The 22687-nt window shown below is 40.8% G+C and overlaps 1 protein-coding gene across 1 annotated transcript in view; it reads left to right on the top strand.

Moving 5' to 3' along the window:
• Positions 1 to 9501: 9501 nt before the first annotated feature.
• The window catches only part of DRD3 (dopamine receptor D3), a 39100-nt gene continuing 25914 nt past the window's right edge, over positions 9502 to 22687 (top strand). Inside the window, exons 1-2 of the mRNA XM_044255057.1 lie at positions 9502 to 9532; positions 16226 to 16530. Coding sequence (XP_044110992.1) covers positions 16261 to 16530 — 270 coding nt within the window. The 5' untranslated portion in view covers positions 9502 to 9532; positions 16226 to 16260. The remainder of the gene's footprint in view (positions 9533 to 16225; positions 16531 to 22687) is intronic.

Raw genomic sequence — 22687 nt, 5'->3', positions numbered from 1 at the left:
AGGACCTACTCTGTTGTAGTCACGCAATCAGTGTCACATCACCCAATTCTACCTCTCTCTGCATAATGCTAATCACTACCTGAAACTTTCCTTTGTTTGTTGGCATTATTCTCTGTCTCCCTTATCAAAGCGGGGATTTGTCTGTCATGATTATCCACCGAAAATGGGCCTGGCATTGAACTGATGCTCAATGAGTATTTGTTGACCAAACGAATGAATGCTTGCATGCATGACTAAGGAAGTGAGTAACTGAACTGCCTGAGACTTTGGACTCTGGTATACGAAACTCTGGTATATGAAACTGCACCATACCGCAAACCTTACTCCTAGCCTCTCTAACACTTGGATCAATTTCCAGCTTCTCTGGAAAGTCTTATTCCACTTAGAAGATGTGCCCTTCCCTCTTCACCTACAGTTCTGTCTGTAGGATTCCTCTGGATTTAATCATAGCCTTGACCCCCTCCCTTGTAGCCTACTGCCTAGTCCTGTTAAACTCATCCCCTGCTTATTAGCTCCACACGTGTGCATATTCTCCTCACCCAAACACACCTTGTACCTTCTATGAAACAGTGCAGTAAACATAGTGGAAGACGGAACAAGTTTGTTGGATAAATTTTTTTAATGTGTATCAGGTAAAATTAGGATAGCATAATCCTAAATTGCACAGGACAGAGCCAAGAAAGTTAAAACAGTAACCTCAGAGCCCCCTCCTTGGGTCCATGTGGATTCTCAGTTGGTATAAATCGCCATGCTTCCCATTGCCCATTCATTGGTTTGCTCTGTACAAAGTCAATGTCATCTCTCTTTTTTTTTTTCTCTCTCTCTCTCTCTTTCTCTAAGATGCATTCTGTGCCCCCAAAGGCAGTGCTATGGGTGGACTGGGATAGGCTTATATGCCCTGTGGGCACCCAGCCAGAAATTGCAGCTTGAATGACTGTTTTTTGCCTGCCAAAGAAAAGAGTTGCTTCATCACCTCAGAGCTCAAACACCAGTTCACCTGGTTGCTGAAGGCTTCTTATTATTTTTTTGAAATTATACTCCTGAAAACTCATAGAGTAGTCACTCCCCTAGAGCCTGGTTTGTGATACTGACTCTTAAGTATGTAAAAGAACTAAAATAATGTTTTTAGGATGAATTTTCAAAAAGGATCAGCAATTCCACAGGTTACTCCGGCTTTTTTCCCCATCTGCTGTGACAGCAGGTGTGATTTCACAAGCCCACTCCCATCAATCATCCTCTCCAACCTGTCTCTGGTGCCTGACAAGGTGTTTATGTGTATAACATGGAAACCATCCCTGGATCTTGCGAACAAATAAAGCTTCCTTTCAACAGTACTCCAAAGGAAAACTTCCATGGAAAGCTAGGTGCTGAGTTCAGGTGGGTGATTCATTGAATCACCAGTCTCACCTTCTTCCAGGGGTTGCAAACTCAAAGCCCTTCAGGGGCAAAACAAGGACTATGAGACTATGAAGCATCCTAATGCAAAACATCAGTGAACACTGTAGTCTAAGTGGATAGTGCCTGTTCAATCTAAAAAGTACTCGCATTCACTTTACATAAAAATGAGCTGGCTAAACCCAAGTTTTCTGCAGGCATAATGTGGCCACTAGTGTTCAATCATGATGCCTCTACTAAGTCAGTATTCTAGCCTGAGGCCCAAGCACTCGGGCTTTTCAGAGAATCTTAGAATTCATAAAATTATGGACAATAGAAGCTGAAGATGATCTTAGATGTTACTTACTCCAAATTCATTTTTTCCAAGAAAGGAAACTGAGGTCACAAAATTAATAAGCCAGTCAAAAGGTACACAGTCAACAGGTAGCAGGATTAAGACAAAACTCTCATCTCAGACTCCAAGTCTGATGATCTCTCAGCTACTGGCCCTTGCTCTTCCTAATATGCTGATAACAACCTCACGCTTCATGTTCCTTTAATACAAATATCCCCTTTAAAGGTTTCTGAAAGTTGTATTAACGACAGTAGAAGTTTCAAAAGATAGAGACTGGATTAAAATCAACTCAAAAAAAGAATTTGGTCATTAAAGGTGATAACAATAATGTAAAATGTGTACAAATATTATTCACAATAATTTGCCTGATAAACATGGACTATAAAATTAAGGTTTCAACTGTGTAAAAGTATACAACATGTGGACAAAGACTAGAATGAAATATTCATAATGAAATTAGTTGGAGTGGTATGATTGTTGTACTTTTTAAAATCATTTTAATGCAACTATAATAGTCTTTATAGCATTTTAGGTGATTCTCTTTAACAACGGTGCTAGGGGTCCATTTTAATTTCCAAGGTAGCCATTCACCACAACCTATTCTTTTGTTCACTAGCAAACTTCATATTTTGTTCAGGTACCCAGTCTTTTCCCCTGTAACTCAGGAATGTCCTGATAAATCTGTTAATACCAGTGTTCTTATCTCTTTGCTAGTAATTGGTTCAAGAATGGGCATGTGATATAAATCTGACAAATGAACATAAAGAGAATTTGCTGAGGGACTTCTGGGGCAGGGCTTCTTCAGTCTTTTTTAAATATTTATTTATTTATTTATTTACTTACTTACTTACTTACTTAGAGATTTGAGAGAGAAAATGAGTGCAGTGCAGGAGAGGGGCAGAGGGAGAGAGAAAATCTTAAGCAGGCACTATGCCCAGCACAGAGCCAGATGTGGATTCCATCTCACAACCCTGAGATCATGACCTGTGGCAAAATCAGGAGTCAGATGCTTAATTAACTGAGCCACCCAGGTGTCTCAAGGCTTCTTCAGTCTTACAGGCAGGTCTCTTTCTCCACCTCTGGATATTGTGTGAGAATATGAAGACCTAGAGCGACCATGCGGCAAGCCTGTCTGAGGACACCTATATGCTAAGATTGGCAGAACAGAAGGAAAGAAAGGATTCCTGATGAATTAGTATGAAGTCACCTACCTCTGAGCTTCTTCTGTGAGATAACCAACTTCTTATCATTTAGTTCAGTTAAGAAGGGGGATTTTCTGTTATTTGTCAAAGCTCCAGCCAAAATAATAAACTTGATTCTTCCCTTTGTGTATTGGAAAGCACACTTGGATACCTCTATGAGTAGGGGAATATACTCACATATTTTCCTCTCCTTTTCTATTCCTAAGGCATAGGCAGCATGACTACATTGAAACTGTCTAGTGTCTCATTTCAGAGGTGTGGTCAGGATGGATATAAACACAATCTGCTTCCCTAAGCTACAAGTTATGGTTGTACTAAGTATCCTCATATGATCAGAGCCTGATGACCATCAGCCCTTTTATATGGCATATTTAAAACAAAAAGAGTTGAAACCTGTTTGAGAAAGAAAAATCTTTTCTTAAGAGAAAACAAGAGAGGAGAGAGCCATTTCCAGAAATAAGGATACCATCCTAATAAATCTGAGTTTTTAACTCCCTTAAGAGCTCTAATGACACCAAATACCTTTGTTTTGATGGTTGTATTTGTCCTTTTTCAAACCAGACAATTTTTAATTGTCTTTTTTTTTTTTTCTGGAAGTGACCATATTTCAATCATAGCAGTACAGTAAGTATCTGGACATCAATGACAAGTTTACTAAGGGGCTGTGGAGGGAACAAAAGCTACCACTGAATGCAAGATTATTGTCATTAACATACAAAGTTCTACAAGTCTTGTCTGGTGGTGAGAACTGAACTTTTGAGAATTAGAAAATGTAACCCGTAGAGAATGGACTATAGATATACTTTATACATGCTGAGTATCTTGAAAAATCAGATATGAAGATAAATGGGCTCCTTTGTACTCTAGGGCAGGGATCAAACCATTGTAAAGTCACTTACCTAAGAGAGGCATGGTGTGCGAACACTCAAACCTCAACTTATGGCAACAATAATAATAGTGTATTTCCAATCTCAGAGAACATTTCCTCCTGGGAATTCCTAAAGGGCCTCAAAACTATTTTTACAAAATAAACATATATATTATTTTCAAGAAAAGCACAGTCTACTCTATAATATAATGTTGTCAATTATGAAAAAAATAAAATACCTCTACTATCCCTCCATCTTATTCCTTATAATATCCCAAACCCTCAAGAGAGAAACTATTGAAACAGGCCTCACACAATCTAGCATCTCAAGGCCCCTTCTCAGCTCCCAGGTCCTCACCTTCCCACCCATTTCTACTTCTGTTTTAACACTTGTCCTCCATTTCCTTCATTCCCCACCTCCCATACATACAGACTCCTGACTTCTAGGGTGGCAATAAAAGCAAATAATAAACTGTCTGGTGTCTACATCTGCAACCTGCAAGCTTGTTCTTTATACCAGTGTTTCTCAAACTTCAGTGAATATCCTGAGCATCTTGTTAAGAATGTAGATTCTGGATTCAGTAAGTCGGGTGTGGAGTCTAAAATTCTCCATTTCTAGCAGCTTCCAAAGTGAAGCTGATGCTGGTCCATGGCCCATACTTTGAGTAATAGGGTTTTATAAAACTTCTAAGACAAACAGCATCTGAGATTCAAACAAAACACACTAAATAACAAATCAGTAATTGTTTCAAAATGTGATGGGATTTGATGGAATTTGAGGTGTGCTTTTCTGACTACTAAATACAACAAATTCAAGAAAAACTGAGTCTCGGTGTACCTATTATCTATTGCTACACAATAAAATTATTAACTTAAAACAGTATCAAACATTTATTTTGTTCATGAATCTGAAATTAAGGCAGAGCTTTGCCATGAAATCTTCTCTCTGCTCCACAAGCTCTCAACTGGTACACTTCAGCTGGAGATTGGAGGAGGCCCTTTCAAAATGACTCACTCTTATGGGTGGCAGGTTGAAGCTGGCATTCAGCTGGAAACACAACCAGGTCTGTGGGACGACCATCTTTGTTCCTCTCCATGTAGACTCCTCCATGGCCTGGTTGGGCTTTCTCACAGCATGATGACTGAGTTCCAAAAGCAAGTGTCTCAGGAAAACAAAATGGAAGTGCATGGCATTTTCATGGCCTGGTCTAGAGATAACATAGTCCCTTTTGCCATTATACATTAGTTAAGGCAGTTACAAAGGCCTGTCAGGCTCAAGAAGAGAGACATGAGACTCTACCTCTTGATGGTAAAGTGACAAAATTCCCAAACAACGTGAGGGATGGGAAATACAATTGTGGTCATTTTTGGGAAATATAACTTACCATACTCATCAACCCAAAATCCTTTCGAACAAATGATAAGTTAATCATGATAGAAATTTTCTAATTCTAGCCCAACCCCATTCCCATTTATATGTATTTTGAGGAAGAAGAAAAGAAATATAGACTACATTGGAAGAAATTGAGGAAATCCAGAATAATAAAAGATTATCTGATAAAGGGGAGAAAAAAACAGGAAGAAAATAGTCGGAAAAGTGAAGAAGGGTGTACATTAAAAAAGGAAGTAAGATACAAGCACATAGAACAGTAGATCTGAATATAAAGACAACTATCACTTTCTTCTTTACCCTCACTGTGCTATCTGTAAAAGAGCGATCTGATTGGTTGGGAAGCCTAACAAGTTATTTACTGCCATTCTCTAGTAGAAAGGAATCAAGATTGAAGCTTAGTACTGACCAATAATAAATCACTTGAGCTTTTTTTCTCTTTCAAATAATTTTTGACAGTAGCAGAATGAATCCAAATATTAGATCCAAGGCTTTCTCAGACAGTTCTCATCTATGATGAGACCACAGTGTCATTGGAGAAGAATAGGGGCTGGGATCAGGAGGAAGCAACCATACTGTCTGGACCACTTACTGCATTTGCCAACTTACATTTGAACTCTACAACAATGAGGCCTGATTCCAGTGAAAAACATGCCAGGTGGCTAGATTGAAGATCATGCGATTGAAGATCAACATAATCAAATCTTCCTTCTCACAGTGAGAAATGCTACTTGTGGTGAAACATGGAAACAAAATGTTCTTCTATTCATGCAAGGCCTTCTAAATTGGCTCCCCACACCTCCACGTTGGGTCTCCATACTGTCTTGCTGAGTGTAAGCTCTGTGCAAGTTTAAAGCAGTGCCAAAAAAGCCATGTTGTACTTGATCTTTGGTGCTGAAAGTAAGACTCCAATGATGAAACCAGCAATTGCAACCCTGGAACAGCACTGCAAAACTGAGAGGGAAATACTTCTACCACAAGTTTTACACCAATTCCCCTTGAGACAAAACCACTGAGCATGCCTATGTATCATAAACCCACTGCCTCTTAACTCTTACTCTAAACCTCCCATTGCAAGTTCAAGAGATAAAAACTTCCTTCATGAAGCACTGTTGGCTGGTACGTGAGAAAGTTCCAGTCATGCTACTGAGATGGGTTCCTGGAAGGAAGATGAGGAAAATGATCTGCATTTTTCTTGATTTTTGCCCAAGGATATCTGTTCTGTAGGCGTCCTGGAGTTCTTCCCAGAAGGCAGATCTCAAAATCTTCAATGCCAATCATGAATAAGACTTCCATTTACTTAAAATAATTAAACTTGTTCAGTGTTGTATGAATGAAAAGTGCCAGATTAAAAGGAGCAATTGCTGATCTTCACCTACAGGGATGTCCTGAAAGAAAGGACTGCCTCACTCACCACCTCCTTTCATTTCCTACACCAATCCTATTCACCAAGGCAGTCAGGGAGTCTACCAGCGAGCCACCTGATCCAGCTTGAGGACTGCCTAGATCTATGACTTTGGGCATAGCAGCTAACTCTTCCACCCACTGGTCCTATATAGAATTAGAATAAGAATGTTCATACTCATTATCTTCCTTTGAACTTTGCCCCAAAAAGGCATAGCAAAAATGGTGAGGAAAGATTTGCAAGCAACATTTATGTTTGCCCTGTGAGGATACACCATGGGATCCCAACACAGAAAGTTTAGCCTTCCCTGCTACATTCCCTACCCTGCTACATTCATGTATTATCAGACAACGTTATTATAAGACACAGTATCTTCAAATGTTTAAGAAAATAAACATAGGATACTCAAAGGTGGAACCATGGTATTGAAAATGAGCAGTTAAGACCTTTTTTAAAAAAAAAAACTATTTTATTTATTTATTTGAGAGAGAGAGATTGAGCATGAGCATGAGCATGAGTGGAGGGAGGGGCAGAGGGACAAGCAGATTCCGTGCTGAGCAGGGAGCCCAACACAAGATTTATCCCAGGACCCTGAGATCATGACCTGAGTAGGAGTCAGATGCCTAAATAACTGAGCCACCCAGGTGCCCAAGACCTTGAACTTTAACTACCCTGCTGCTTCAATCTACTCACACACTCTCTCCAATTTTACAAATCAGACATACCAACCCTGGACAGTACCTATTCTCTTGATCCCCTGACCCACAGAAGAGGAGACTAAGGGTTCACATTCAAGCTGGGAGTTCTAGCTTTAGGGCACATTCATTATCGTTATGTCACATAACAATGTATGTATGCCCTATGAATCATGAGCAACCTTCAATATCGGTTCTACTCTTTCTAAGTCTCTGTATTAGTTTCCCAGGAATTACATAATAAAATACCACGGACTGGGTAGCTTAAACAACATAAATTTATTTTTTCACAGTTCTGGAGGCTAGGAATTCTAGTTCAACACATCAGCAGGTTTGGTTTCTTCTGAGGCCTCTTTCCTTGGCTTATAGAGACTGCCTTCTCATGTGACTTTTTCTCTGTGTGTGACTCCCTGATATCTCTTTGACTTCTTATAAAGACACCAGTCAGATTGGATTAAGGACACCATTTTAACTTAGTTACTTCTTTTAAGATTTTATCTCTAAATATAGTCATATTTGGTAGTTAAGGATTTTAGTATATGAATTTGGGGGGAATAGAGGGTGAGGGATACAATTCAATCCATAGCAGCCTCTGTAAAAGCAGGTTTCATGAGGATTTATGTAAGATGCAGACAAGAACATGAATGAGAAAATGCTTTATAAATTATTAGTCACCATACAAATATTGTATGATTGATATCATCATCTTTGTCATTATAATTATTATTCTCTATGACATATTGTCAGTCTCCTGGGAAATCTAAAATTTTCACCTTTTGAAGAATTCTAGCACAGTGGTTAAGAGAACATGCTCCGGAATTAAGATGTCTGGATCCAAATCCAGGCTCCACTATTTGTTAGCTGTGTGACCTTCAGAAATTATTTTAACCTCTCTAAGCCTCAGTTTTCCTATCTGTAAATTAGGGACATAAAAATAATACCTACATTTTAGGGTTGTTGAAAAGATTAAAAGAGAGAGTGAATCAAAATGACTGATTAATAGTATATGCTCAATTAATGTGGTTGTTAGGAGTAGCCATATTTAAACCTTGTTGCTACTGCTGCTTCTTTCTCAACCAGCAGAGGTCTCCATCATAGTCAGACTCGGACCAGACTCCCCATGACTGTCTGCATTGCAGCTGCCAAGCACATCCACTGTTGGCAGAGAAAGGAGTGAAAGACTTGCCACCCTGTCTGAAGGAAGAAGAGCTCAAAAACAAGAGAATAAGGAATAGTTAAGATTCCATGGTAAGATGTTATATGAATAGGTGACCATGGTAAGATTAAGTTCTAGTGCTGCTTCAGAGACTTACTGGCATTGCCCTTAATTGCATCCCACTTTAGCTAGTTCTAAAGTTGAGTTAAGAAAGCTTACTCACATATATCTCAGAAGAGCAGTGAGAACAAATCGGCAAATGTTTTTGTAGAGTTCTCTGAATGCAAGGAGTGCTGTTAAACAAATACTTAACGTTTCTCACCGTATTAAGCTTATCTCATCTTTTTATCACCAGTTATATTCCACACCTCAGTTTTGCTTCCACTGTAATATATTTCCTTTAACCTTCTTTTCCCAGACAGGCTTACACCTCCAAGTTCAATTATTCTGTCAGTTGTGTTTTAAATTTTACAGATTTTTATTAACCACTTGTGGTATCAATTTGTTGATCTGTTGCTTCTTCTGTAGCAATCATCTTTACACCCACCAAAAGCTGCCCAAGCAATTAAGCTGAGGAAGGTTAGAGTTATTCAAGAGAAATTAAAGCATAGAAGGAAAGACAGTAGAATAACGGATAAAAAGAGCACTGAGGGGGAAACACACATGTACTAAAAAAACATAGCACGCAGCAGATAGAGGCTCAGAGGGAAAAGAGGAGAGACAGAAAACAGATCCTGCTTCTGCCTGCTACACCTCGCTTTCAGCACCAAGGACAGAGCCTCTAAGGGGCTAACCCCAGCACAGATCAGTTCAGGGTCCCTCCCAAATCCTCTAGAGGAAACGCATGGATTTGAAAGCAGCTATGAAGCATGCAGTAAGGTCTAATAGGAAAGCTGTAAGAGCAGCCCACAAGTGATTTCACCTTAGAGGCAAAAATGGGTGATTTTCTTTCTGTTCATTTCCACAGTTTCGGTGTCCTTGGAAAGGCAAAGTTTGCTTTGCTTGGGCATGTCTGCTGTCAGTAAGTGAAGGCAGCCACTGAGGTGCTAAACTCCACAGTCTCCAGAAATCAGAAGAAATTTTCAGGGTAAGTAATTTTTCTTTTTGTTTCTAATTTAATGCACAGCATTTTCCTGGAAGGTTATTTAACCAGCTTGGGGTTCTGTGGTTCTCTACAAATATGCATTAAAACTCTGCACCCTCTCTTATTTAAAAACCAGAAACCCTAAAGAAGCTGTTTTCATTTTTTCCCTCATTTTTGACAATAGAAACCTGTTCTCTTTCTCTTTTTCCCCCAAAATTAGATCCTCATGGGCTCTAGAAGCTCTATCAAGGCAAAATTAAAAGATGGAAAATAAAAAGGTATTACTATCCCTGGGATTTGTATGGAAGTTGATTGTATTCCCCTTAAGGGTCTTACTTAATTGTAAGGGTCTGTTATTTTAAACTCCCCAATTTAGCATCCTGGTAATCCAGGGCTGAGGGTTTGAAGAGGCACTGTTTTCAATGGTCTATTTAAAGTCAGGCTGTTTCCAAGTCAGAATCCAATTATTCCCAACAGAGATATGCAGTACTTGAGATGATGATTGTGTATATTTTCTTTAATGATAGCATATGATTTTGAGGATATTGTTTTTTAATTGTTGGACTTTCATTATTTATTGTAGCTTATTGGGTCAACGGAAGTTGTTGCAATTAGGTATTTATTCCAGTTCATGCATTTAGTTTAATCGAATACTATCAAAATGCATGCACAAATAATAAAGCAGCAATAGCAGAGTGGGACTTGTATTTTACACTCATTCTGCATGTCTCTTTGTACTTTATAAAGGAAGCCCTTTTCTTACTGATACTAAAAGGTCAGTAAGATGTCTGTCCTTAGGTATGCATGAAGAATTGCTGCTTGACACACCATTGGATCTCTTGGAGCCAAAGAGAAGCAAATATGATATGAGAAAATTTTGCTCAGACACTTGTTTATTTTTAGTTGAACATTTTCAAAGGTCTGCATGGCTAGAAGTGAGCAGTGGTGTCAAGCAAGGAAAATACTGACAGTATCCAAATGAATGCTTGATATTAAAGCATCTATACAGAAGCCTGCTTATTATGGATTATGAATTAAAGCAAATACAAAATAGATCTTACTCATTATTAAATTCAATATCTAATGCACCGAGGTTTGCCATTGATTAATGTTTGCTTATTGATTCATCCATTGACTTTCCATTTTCTCTCTGATTAAAATGATAAAATGGTTGGTAATTCAAAGTTGTTAGGGAAGGTGGGAATTCTCTGCCTAATGGAGCAGGTTTAATTAGAGACTAAAATGTATATAACCTTGGCTACCAGCTATGGTTTTTCTCGGCGCATTTGCCAACAATATAAATATGTCCAAATATATAAGTATGCTATGTATTTTAATGCACTTGTGAATCTTCATTGGAAAGTAAACTAGACAGCAATTTTCAAGAATAAAGTGCCATAGAAATGCTAAAGACTGCCTCTAATAATAATGACAATGTAACTCCCACTGTTTCTATGTGCAGTGTGCACCTGCTTTGACTTCTCACAGGGCTTGGTCAGGTGCTCTGAAAAAGCAAGGCTTTAAAACGTGTCTCCACTTCAAGTTTGTCTCTCTTACCCCAATAGTGGAGTAGTTAAAAATGTAAGGTCTAGAAACAGATAGAGTTGAATGAGCTCCATCATTTATTGTTGTATGACCCCAGCAAGATAATTAACCTTTCTATTACCTACTTTCTTTACCTGCAAAATGGGGGTAATAATAGGACCTACTTTCTCTATCAGGTTGCTGCGAGGCTTAACTATGATAATGATTATAAATTTTAGCTATAATTATTAACTTTTTCAGCCAATATAGAAAGTCTGCATTGAAGCCCAGAACCAGAAAAGCTTTGCAGACTAGAGATCAGGATGTAACTGGGCAGAAGACAGGGATCTGATGCAAGTGAAGATTTGGTCACAGAACCCTGTTTTTAAGGTGTTGTGTTCCGAGTTTAGGAAAAACCAGCTCTAATTGGAAATGTCTCCATACATCAATGTCCACAGACACATTAAGTAAGTTGTGAGTTTGATATTTAAGGAGACCCAAGATCAAAGCTAGGCTCAATACAGCTCCCTACATATTATATAATCTTAAGAAAATTTAGACTCAGCTTTTTAGTCTATAAAAAGGAGATATCAATATCCACCTTCAGGGCTACTATAAATATTAAAATGAGATAAAGTCTAGGTACCCACTACACAGTAGTAAACAGAAGAGATGGTGACTACTGTCTTCAGAAGGAAATTGAGAACTCAAGTGTGTTTGTTTTTATTGTTTTTGGGTTTTGCCCAATTCAGTATTCTTAAGGAAAGGGAACAAATAATTAAGCCCTGGTAAACCTTAATGAGTATCTTCCTAACACGCCTGGTATGCAACCAAGTGCCAAGGAGACAGCTCACAAACATTTTAGGCAGAATGTAGCTCAGCACTGAGGGAATATCAGTAAAGTAGGATGTATGTCATAGCTGATGGGGGCCTGACTACTCTCTGTCCCTCTGCTCTTTAAAATAAATTATGCACTCACTTTCAGAGATGCTAGAATAAACTATAAAGACCAAGGTAAATCAATACTTTGTAAGAAGTTGAAAGGCTTATTAAAATTTGTGAGTAGTGTTATATAAAATGAATCTTAAAAGAGTAAGACCAGCCCTAATCCTCTAGTCCTTGCCTTCTCCATTTTCTCGCTGCTCATCCATTCTTAACTACTAACACTCTTTGCTGAGGTCACCAGTATTCTCTTAATTTCCAAGTCCATTGGCCACTCTGCAACTGGAGCTTACTTGACCACTTCACTTATTCCCACTTCCCCTTTAATAATAAAAGCCACAGTACTTCAAGTGCTTGTGTTAGGCATTATGCTAGAGCCATAATTCTCAATTGAGAGAATAATTTTGTCCCACAAGGGATATTTGACAGTGTCGTGAGACATTTTTGGTTGTCACAACCTGGGTTAAGGGGAGTGTTGTTAAACATCCTGCAATGCCCACTTCCAAAAAGGATTATCCAGCCCCAGCTGCCAGCAGTGCCAAGACTTGACATATATAATATTATTTGATCTTGGCAATAACCCCACGGAGTGGGTATGATGTTCACATTTTGCTGGTGAGGAGACCAGGCTATCAGTATGAATTACTTAAAGAGTGGTTAAGTTAAAAAATTCTCCAGGCTTCCTGCTTTTCCCTAACAGAAACCAGTTTGATATTTGGTAATATATTTATCAGAGGGAAAGAGAAAGGAAAAATCCCAACCCAGCCCTGTGTTACATAAGCAATACTGGTTTAAAGGGAAAAAAAAGAGAGAGAGAGAGAGAGAGATGAAAGAAAGCTCTAAGGAGGGAGAGAGTTGAAACAATTAGCTGAGAGGCGGGGAGTAATCCAGGCTCTCACTCACTTGCTGCTTCCATCTCCCACATCAACTCATTAGGAACTGTGTGGACAACCAAGGCTACACCCACCTGCTACTACACAGGACCTAAGACCAGAGATGGTACATGCAAAAACAATAATAAATCAGAAATCCATGCAATTATGATTTCAACATCAGGCTCCCAATTGATTTTCAGAGTTGAGGGTTTCCTTTCGTTTAATTAGCCATTGACACTCAGCTGCACTATTTTTAAGTAGCTGTCAAACATCAACAGGGTAAAAAGTCCAAGGTGGTAACAAATATCCCAAGGTTTTGTGCTTCCATCTTACCTGTCAGGTGAGATCAGGCTAAGACATCAGTAGCCAACTACAGATCCCATGGAAGACTGATTTCTGGCCACTGTTTTCCCAACTGGTCCAGCTGCGGGAGGAAAGGTGTTCTGGGTCTGAGCTGGCCTCAAAGGTAGAAATATCCGTCAACAATCAGAAAGCATTGTATTTTTCAAAAAGCTCTTGGCAGCAGCTTTCCTATCTCCAGGGTAGCAGCTGCCCTTTCCAAATAATGAGAAAATTATAATTATTATCAGAAACTATTATTGTGTTTTAAAATTTATTGAGTACAAACAGTGTGCCAAGATAAAGAACAATTTTCTTTTAAAATAATTCTCTGAATTCATTCCAAGTCGGCCCCTTACAATCATTTGTTCATTTTCACACTTACACATTCCAGGATGAAACATTTCAAAATGAGACACAAAATGACAATCATGATTAGGCCAATTCCCTCATTGACGGGGAGCTGTAGATACCAGGATTGAGAGCAAAGCCTGGCCACCAAGCCAGCCTCTACCTCTGCCTGGAGCAAGTGTTCCCATGGAGGCGCCTATACTCCATTTCTAAGTATTTTAGTTATAACCCACAAAGCAGTGAATAAGATGTTTAATACTCCTGCCTTGAAAAATATACCTCTATAACCATCTGGAAGGCCAGGTTTAAATTTAGGATTCTTGGTCCCTAAGAGTTCAAAACAAAATGTGAGAGGGCAGGAGAAGCTGCTTTCCACCCCGAATCCTGCTCCAAGGACTCCATCCTCTTTTCTCTGCACTTCAGGCTATACCCAAGCTTCTCATCTGAGCTCCCCTAAAGAGCCACCCCTTGAGCTCAGGGGTCCCAAATATCCATGACACAGCCTACACTCAGGTTGACAGATCCAGAATAAAGCTTTGGAAGCAGCTCCATGCAGTTTGGGCAGAGAATTCTGTGATCTTGGTGCTCAGAATGTGGTTTAGAATGAAAGAGTGGACTCTTGTTGGATGTGCTCCTTGGCATTGTGGGAGAGCATGACCTCATCCCATAGGGAGGATATGACAGAGGTGGGACCGAAGTGGGGCCGTCTAAAGCACAGATCCCACGGCAGGTGTCCCTCTTCCAGCACACAAGGCTTTAATGCACAGGCATTTCCATATTTTTCTACAAGACATGGTGATTTTTGTCACATTCCCCCCTCCACCCCACTTCTTCCTGGATACACAAAAACCTGGCTATGAGAGCCCAGAGTCCCTTCTTCAGGACTGGCCCCAAGAGGCTGGTGTCACAGGGGCAGCTGAGGGGCTCTGATGCCTTTCCCACCCTAAGCCCAAAGTCCCCACAGTTCGAGGATTCATTCTTCCCAGTGGGATGGTGACACAACAGTTGTTACAGCTTGCAGATGCCAAAGGAGAGTTTTGGAAGAATCAGAGGCCTGCATGCTAGCTCTGCCACTAATAAGCTTTATGACTTAAGACATGTTACTAATCTCTTTGGGTCTTATTTCCTTGTTTGAAAAGTGAGGGCTCAGAAGTTGAAAACTTATGCTTATGAGCCATTGGCCCACGGATGTAAGATTTTGTGGGTGGGGGGGGTGAGAAGGGACTTCATAGAGTTTAAACATTTTTTTAATTGGCAACCAGTCTTTCAAAATTAGGAGGTTTCAAACAAAATTCCACACATGAATTTTTTCCTTAAGTATAAAAACCACTACACTGTCTCTATACTCCATTACTCTTGAGTTCTTCTCCCACAAGCCGGCATCCCACACCCACCATGCCCCAAGCAAGATGCAAGAGAGAGATGAGAAACTAAAGGAAGAGACAGAGGGAGGCAGGGGGAAAGGCAGATGGGGCAACAGAAGAGGGTGGAGAGAAAACAAGGAAAGGGGGATGGGAAGCTAAAAGAAACTGTCCAGTATGAGAAAGAGCTCACACTTACATAGCTTTCTAGGTATCATCACTTTCAATGCTTTACATATTTAAAAGCTCAATTAATCCTCACAAAAACCCTATGGTGGATTCCATTGTTTCCTCCACTTTGCAGAGGAGGAAAATGAAGCTCAGAGAGGAGAGGTGCAGTAACACGCCCAAGGTCCAGCAGTTGGAAGTGGCAGAGCTGGGATTCTGATCCTGCAACGGCTCTACATCTCATTCAGGGTCCAAGCACAGCTCTTTCAGTGCCCTGCACAGCCTCTTGATCTCACACGCTTCCACTCTGTATCCTGCCTCACTGGGCTCCAGCCCCTCTTGACTGCCTGCTGCCTTCCACACAGCAACTTGTTCTGCCTTTGTATCTGCTATCCCTTCTGCTTGGACCACTCTTCCTGCAGATATCTGCGTGGTTGTCTTCCTCGTCTCCTCCAGGTTTGACTCAGGTGCCACCTTCTTCACAAGGGCTTCCTGATTATCCTGGTTAAAAATTGCCCTCAGATGGGGCGCCTGGGTGGCTCAGTGGGTTAAAGCCTCTGCCTTCGGCTCAGGTCATGATCCCAGGGTCCTGGGATTGAGCCCCACATCAGGCTCTCTGCTCAGCAGGGAACCTGCTTTCCTTCCACTCTCTGTGCCTGCCTTTCTGCCTGCCTGTGATCTCTGTCTGTCAAATAAATAAATAAAATTTTAAAAAGAAAATGAAAAAAAAAAACTTGAAACTTAGGAAAAGTTAAAAAAAAAATTGCCCTCAGCCTATGCACACACACATAATCCTCCCCATCTCCTTACCTCCTCTTCTGATTCATCATTCTCCAAAGTGCATCTCATGATCGAACATATTACATCCTTTATTTAACTCATTCCTTACTGTACTCTCCTCCATACTACATCCTTTATCTTATTTCTTACTGCATTCTCCTCCCCCAGTGGGCCCCAACATGAGGGCAGGAATATCTTCCCTTTTGTTCATTGTTGTATTTCCAGTGCTTAGAAGAGTACCAAGCGTAAAGGAAGTGCTCGACAAATATTTGCTGAAGCAATCCATAAACATGTACCCAAGCAGCCAAGCTCCAAGGAGTCCAGTTTTGCCAACATTGTTTTCTGTCTCCTTCCAGGAAACCCACAGGGGTCGCTATTCTCCCTCCGGGCTATGGCGCCTCTGAGCCAGTGGAGCAGCCAGATCAACTCCACCTGTGGGGCAGAGAACTCCACAGGGGCCGGCCGGGCCCGCCCGCACACCTACTACGCACTCTCCTACTGCGCACTGATCCTGGCCATCATCTTCGGCAACGGTCTGGTGTGTGTGGCCGTGCTGAAGGAACGGGCTTTGCAGACCACCACCAACTACCTGGTGGTGAGCTTAGCCGTGGCTGACCTGCTGGTGGCCACCTTGGTGATGCCCTGGGTGGTGTACCTGGAGGTGAGTGAGCCCCACCTGCGGGCTGCCTGTGTGACCGTCCTTGTCTTTGTCTTCCCTGCGTTCCTGGCCTCTGGACTCAAAATGTTCCCTGCCATGATCCTGAGACTAGGAAGGAAGGAGAGGTCCCGTCACTCTCCCTTTCTCCCATTATCCAACATGACATGCCCACATCAGAATGAAGGAGCCAGGAATGATGGTGCTCCTGGGTCTCCAGCAACCAGGTGACTGGACTTGAGTGATGCAACACATCCTAAAAATGCATTAGGTTTAATCTCTGTGCCAGTCATGTCTCAAAGATGTGGGGGGTGGGGGTTTGAGGGAGGCAGTCTGTGGGCAGCTTCATCAGTGTTTTAATGTATACAGTGGGGTAGCGGTGTGCTGGAAGGATGCAGGACAACAGTGAGGGGGGAGGGAGATGAAGAAGGAATAACAGAAAAAAAAACAAAAAAAATTAAAGACTAAGTGGAAAAGATAAAAAAAAGTCTGCAAATAGATCAGACTATTTAGTTACCCTTGCACTCAGTTCTTTCCTCCTGGGTACCAGCTCTCTACAGACTCTGCTACCAAACAGACCAAACCTTCACATTTATATTTTTGATGCCTCCATTAATAGTACAGAGCCCTCGCCAGTCAGATAATGCAGCAGACCCTGGAGAATTCTTCTGGAGAGAAACATTTCTTAAATTTGAAAGTATTTTCATTTGAGAGTGCAAAACAGAGTCAGGAGGTGATCAAGACAAAACATCCATTTGCTAACAAAGGAATCAGGGTGCCTACACCTGTTCAAGAAACAGATAGTCTTACCAGGAAAACATGCAATTACTAAAGAGCTTTTTAAAAACACTTTAATGTACCATTAATATGTCTCTCCTGCACTGTGTATCATGTATCATTTTAAAGAGGTATCCAATGAAGGATCAAAATGATGCTATGATTAAGAGAAATTAAAATTCATCAAATTAATATCTCAGTTAATATTAATAGTGAAGGTGACAGTTAATTAAGTATGACATATCACAGGAGAGCAAAAACCTCAAACACAGACTGCCTAGGCTGGTATCCCTATTAAAGAATGACTGGGAACTAAAATTAGACTTATGATCTCAAAGGGGAAACATAAAGGAAAGAAACCAAGAAAATAGAAAAGGAAAGGAAAAGCAGAAAAACATCTAGGCTGATTGGGATAGATGTAAAGGCTAAGGGAAGAGTTGGAGGGAAAAAAAAAAACATTAATTTTTCCCAATTAAGATAATCCTGATGGCAAAAAATCTTGTAATTATCTTGACTTTTCCATCAACCCAAACTGACTGAGACAACCTTGAAGTCAGAAGCTATGTCTTTGTTCTTTTTTTTCTCCCCTGTAGTCCAAACACACTACCTGGCACATAATATGTGCTAAATAAATATTTGCTGTATGAATGATTAAATGACTCTTTTCTATAATGTATGCATTAGATGGGCAATTCCTGCTTACACCGTCTGCAGCCATATCTATTGTTTCAATGAGCTGTTTATTTTTTTTTACATTCAATAATAATGAGACTGAAAAGAAGTTAGACACATGTGAGATTTCTGCTCAAGAGTAGGCAGATTTAAAGTGCTACCAACCAGAATGGATTAGTTAATGATTCATAACATCACCATACCATACCTCAAAGTATTTCTGTCCACCCCTAGACATTACAAGGATTCTTAGGTCTTTCAGAAGCCTGCATGTCAGAAAGAAGGACCTTCACTCTAATAAACATATTAAATTAATTGCCTCTGAAATAAAGCCAGTCTTCGGGTATCTATAACAAAGCCCCCCAAGATCCCTATTCAACTATCTATTTGGGGTTGCTTCCAGGACTCTGGATAGGCCATTTTGGAAAATCTCTGTAGATACTGGTGTAGCATATTGACACTGTGATTTTTCCATGCTAGACACACATGGCATCCCTTGTCAGCTACACCTGCCAAAATTGATGACGCCCCCCTTCTGCTGAGCATAGAAGAGCAACCGATCCCACAGAGAGCCAGCATGAAATCTTGCCAAAGGCTTACTGGACTCTCTGCAGGTTGGATCTATGATCTCTCCCCTTGGCTCCCTCTCATAAAAATCAGTACACGTTCTGTCCAACAGGTTATTTGGTGCACGTTTTCAGCAATCAAGAGCATGGTCAAACACGTCTGAATCATATAAAGAAGAGCAGTGGAGAGCCACTGGGAAATGGGCTTTTGACCTCTTTTCGGTCTTCCCTACTTGCTTTAAAGCTCTTGTCCATGCAACTTAATATTTCAGCACCACTTTCACCAACAGTCCTCTAAGGGTCTCTCTCAATAAAAGAACATGACTTAAAGCAGCCATAATTAAAGCAACCAGTTAAGGTATTAGAAGGTTCTATTCCAAAGGACCAGGTCTCCCTAACCCAACACAGTATATAATTTTCTTCATCTTAAATACCTGCCTGATTTCTGTGGACCTCAGAAGCAGACAGGGTATCTCAATGAGAGAAAAGAGTACTTTGGGCCCTTAAAAGGACTGTGAATATGTAAGTCCATGCATCTCAGAGAAGAGCAAAGCATTAATCATACTAACTTGTCCTAATTGTGGTCCAGTTTGAGTAACTGGTCTAGTAATTACATGATTATACCTAAGGGCTCCCTTGGAAAGAGGAAAGGATGCAGTGTTGACCACAGTACAGAGACTGCTGTAGGCTTGAGGACAAGCACAAAATGTTTGTCCAAGAGGACAGCACAGAAATGAGAGGAACACAATGTAGTGGCCAAATTAGCTGCCAAATTCACAGCTTCCTGTGCTTTGATTTGAATACATCTATCTTCTTTGAAGGAAATATTGGCTCATACTGGCCAGATTCCTTCCTTTGAAAGAAAATGGCCTAATTTTGCCAGGCACCAGTGAGTATGCTGTAAATATTGGAAAACCTTACTCACTGTGGCTTAAACAAAGAGGAGTTACTTTTCTCACACGACAAGAATTCTGGAGGAAGGGGATTTTTGGTGTCAATTCAGCTGCCCCATGGTGTCGTCAAGGACCAGTCTCTTCCACCCTTGATGCCCTCAGCATCATGGCCGCGTTCAAAAATAGCATAGGTGAGGACAGCAGGGAAAGAAAGAAAGAGAGGGAAAGAGAAAGCCCTTTCCCTGGAATGCCTCAAAGTTTCTCCTAAGGGACTTCACTTAAGTTTAATTAACCAAAACTGGATCACAAGGGAAGGATACATAGGAGGAGAGAAAAGAAAGTGAAAATGTGGGTTTTATTTAAAAAGAGGATGTGGTATGAGGAAGAATTACTGTGAGATGGGCAAACAAAATGTCACAGAGCACTGCGTTTCCGGAATTCACTGGGATGAATGTCATTCCTGCACAGGGTTATGCTATGAGAAAGACTCAGAACTGGAAGTCAGAAGACCTGGAATCAAAGGAATAAAATGGAGGTGACAAGTATACTTTTCTTTCTCATGGGCTTGATGTCAGGCTCAACTGTCATCAGTTGAGAAAGTACTTTGATAACTAAAAGGTGTGAACTATAAATATCTCAGTTAAGACACTTCTAGTAGTAAGTAAAAGAAAACTGAGCTCCAATCGACTTAAGCAACAAACAGAATGCATTTTTCTTTCACACCAAGAACTTTAAAAGTCCCGTGGTAGGGTGGGCTGCAGGCACAGTTGGAACCAGCCTCCAGCTCCATTTCTCCACAATTCTCTCAGCTCACTTCTAGGAATTGGCCTTACCCATGGCATAGTCTAAACTATAGGCCTCACATGTGTCCACCCCACCGTTCACACCAAGATAGAAAATCTGTGTCCCAGAATTTTTACTAGAAATGTTAAGATGTACTTGATTGGACTGACTTCTGGCACATGATTTTCTCTGAACTAACCACTGGATGAAAGAGTTGGTTTAGCAGAGATAATATGTTCCTTCCATGGTGCACACCAAAGACTTGCTCAGGAATTCCACAGTTTCACAGTGGACTCCAAGGACTATTGGAACAAAGGCAGGGAACGGCAGCACAGACACAACACAGTGGCTTTCACGGTACCATCCTCATCATTAAAGGCATTCAGGAGCCTGGCTTGGGCTGGGTGACCAGCAGGGGCTAGTCATTGACCTTCTTCAGTTTTCTTTGTCCTCGGGCCTAGCAGCAAGTTTAGGATAGAAATCATGCAGGTGATCTCAGAGTAAGTTCTATTTCAGTGGGCTCAGTCCTGGCCATCTCTTTAATTCAGTTTGCAGCACTTGCTCAAAAACTCTTTTCTGTGCCACAACAAATAGTTCTATCTCTGATTCCCTCTCAGGTTTTTAATTTCCTGCTTTAGAAGCTGCAGTATGTGTGGAGCTCTCTCTCCAAGCACAAACATCCCATTTTGTTCCACTCGGTTAAGCATCCTTTGTGATATTTAATGCACTTATATCAGGGCAGAAAGGCAACGTAAGCAACCAAAGGAACCTTTAGAATACTAAACTCAGACTACTTGGGTCCCAGTGTGGACAGGAAAAAAAAGACGTGAGAACTGAGTAATATACACCAAGCAAAAAAGAGCAGGGGGTAGGGTTGAGGCAGGAAATCAAGGTCGGATAGTGACTACGGGAAAGAGCAACACTATTTTTGGGGAGAGGAAACTTTGACCCTTGTAATGACATTGTAAAAATAAGGGAGAGTCTGCATTTTCAATGGGTTCTTCCATGACTCTTAAGCATCTAAACTTTGAGCAGTTCTGAGCTAAATCTTTAGTACAGAGAACTGCTTGTTTAAAATACAAACTACTGGGTCTACCCCAGATCCACCAAACCAGAATTTCCAGGGATGGCCCTGAAAGTCTATGATAATCGTACCAGCCCCCCCCCCCATTTTAGGTAATTCATGCAAGCAGCTGGCCACCTGCTACAAATGAACATTTCAGAGCCACTAATCTGTAAACTATCCCCCATTTCACAGATGAGGAAATTGGGATTCAGATCATTGGATCCCCTTTCTTGCCTCACCGCAATCCCTCTGCACCCCAGAAAGATTCCAAATGTGGCGAACAAAAATGGAATGAAGAGGTTAGAGAAGTAATTCTATTTTTGCACCTTGGACATCTCCCCAAACAACTAAAAATCCCATCCCTTAAAGTTTGTTTTTTTTTTTTCAAAGATTTTATTTATTTATTTGACAGACAGAGATCACAGGTAGGCAGAGAGGCAAGCAGAGAGAGAGGAGGAAGCAGGCTCCCTGCTGAGCAGAGAGCCGGATGTGGGGCTCCATCCCAGGACCCTGGGATCATGACCTGAGCCGAAGGCAGAGACTTAACCCACTGAGCCACCCAGGTGCCCCAAATCCCATCCCTTAGAGCAGGAATTCTTAATCAGGGGAGTCCATCAACTTGGATGTAAATAAAATTACTTCTTTATTTTCACTACACTGAAATTTAGCATTTTCTTCAAATATGAAGGTAGGCATCAACCCACAACAGAAGAAATCCTTACTGTCCCCAAGAGAAATCACAGATATTTCTATTTTCAAATCTCATTACAGTTGTCGTACACACCTTGAAATACCATTTACACTCACAAGTACTTAGAAATTATAGGAATTTTGGACCTGTCGCTAGGCTTTGTTATTTAGGGCATTATTAAAGAAGCACATATATTAAAATACTTTGGTAACTATATTTCAATATAATTGGTATTTTTTGTGATCTAATGTATTTTACTACTTACAAATATTCTTCTGAGAAGGGAACCATGAGAACAAAGGGATCCGTGGGACACAGAATGGGCAAGGACCCCTGCTTTTAGGGATGACGATTTCTGAAGACAATGTCATGCCCCCTACCTCCACCCCCAAATCCCCAGACCCGGGTTTCCCCAACCTCCCAGGCAGTAGAAGAATCACTGGAGGGACTTATTATTCTGAGTGGGGCCTGAGAATCATTTTGTTTAAATAGAGCCTCAGGTGATTTGGGAAATGCTGCCTTATAATCAGTAAATTTGGGAAATGCTGCCTTAGGCTGTGTCTGTTGGAAATCAATAGCCAACATCGGTACCTGAAGACACTTTCTTGCTTACTTCCACCTTCTGCATTGCCAAAGGGAGTTAGTTATATTCATTAGCAAGTGAGAGTAACACCACCTGGCTGTGCAGAATTCTGTAGTGAGTTATTCATTAGAA

This window comes from Neovison vison, chromosome 6 (genome assembly GCF_020171115.1).
Source record: "Neovison vison isolate M4711 chromosome 6, ASM_NN_V1, whole genome shotgun sequence".
In the NCBI taxonomy this organism is placed as follows: domain Eukaryota; kingdom Metazoa; phylum Chordata; class Mammalia; order Carnivora; family Mustelidae; genus Neogale; species Neogale vison.
Note: the sequence above shows the minus strand (reverse complement) of the source record. Positions and strands in the feature narration are given on the sequence as shown.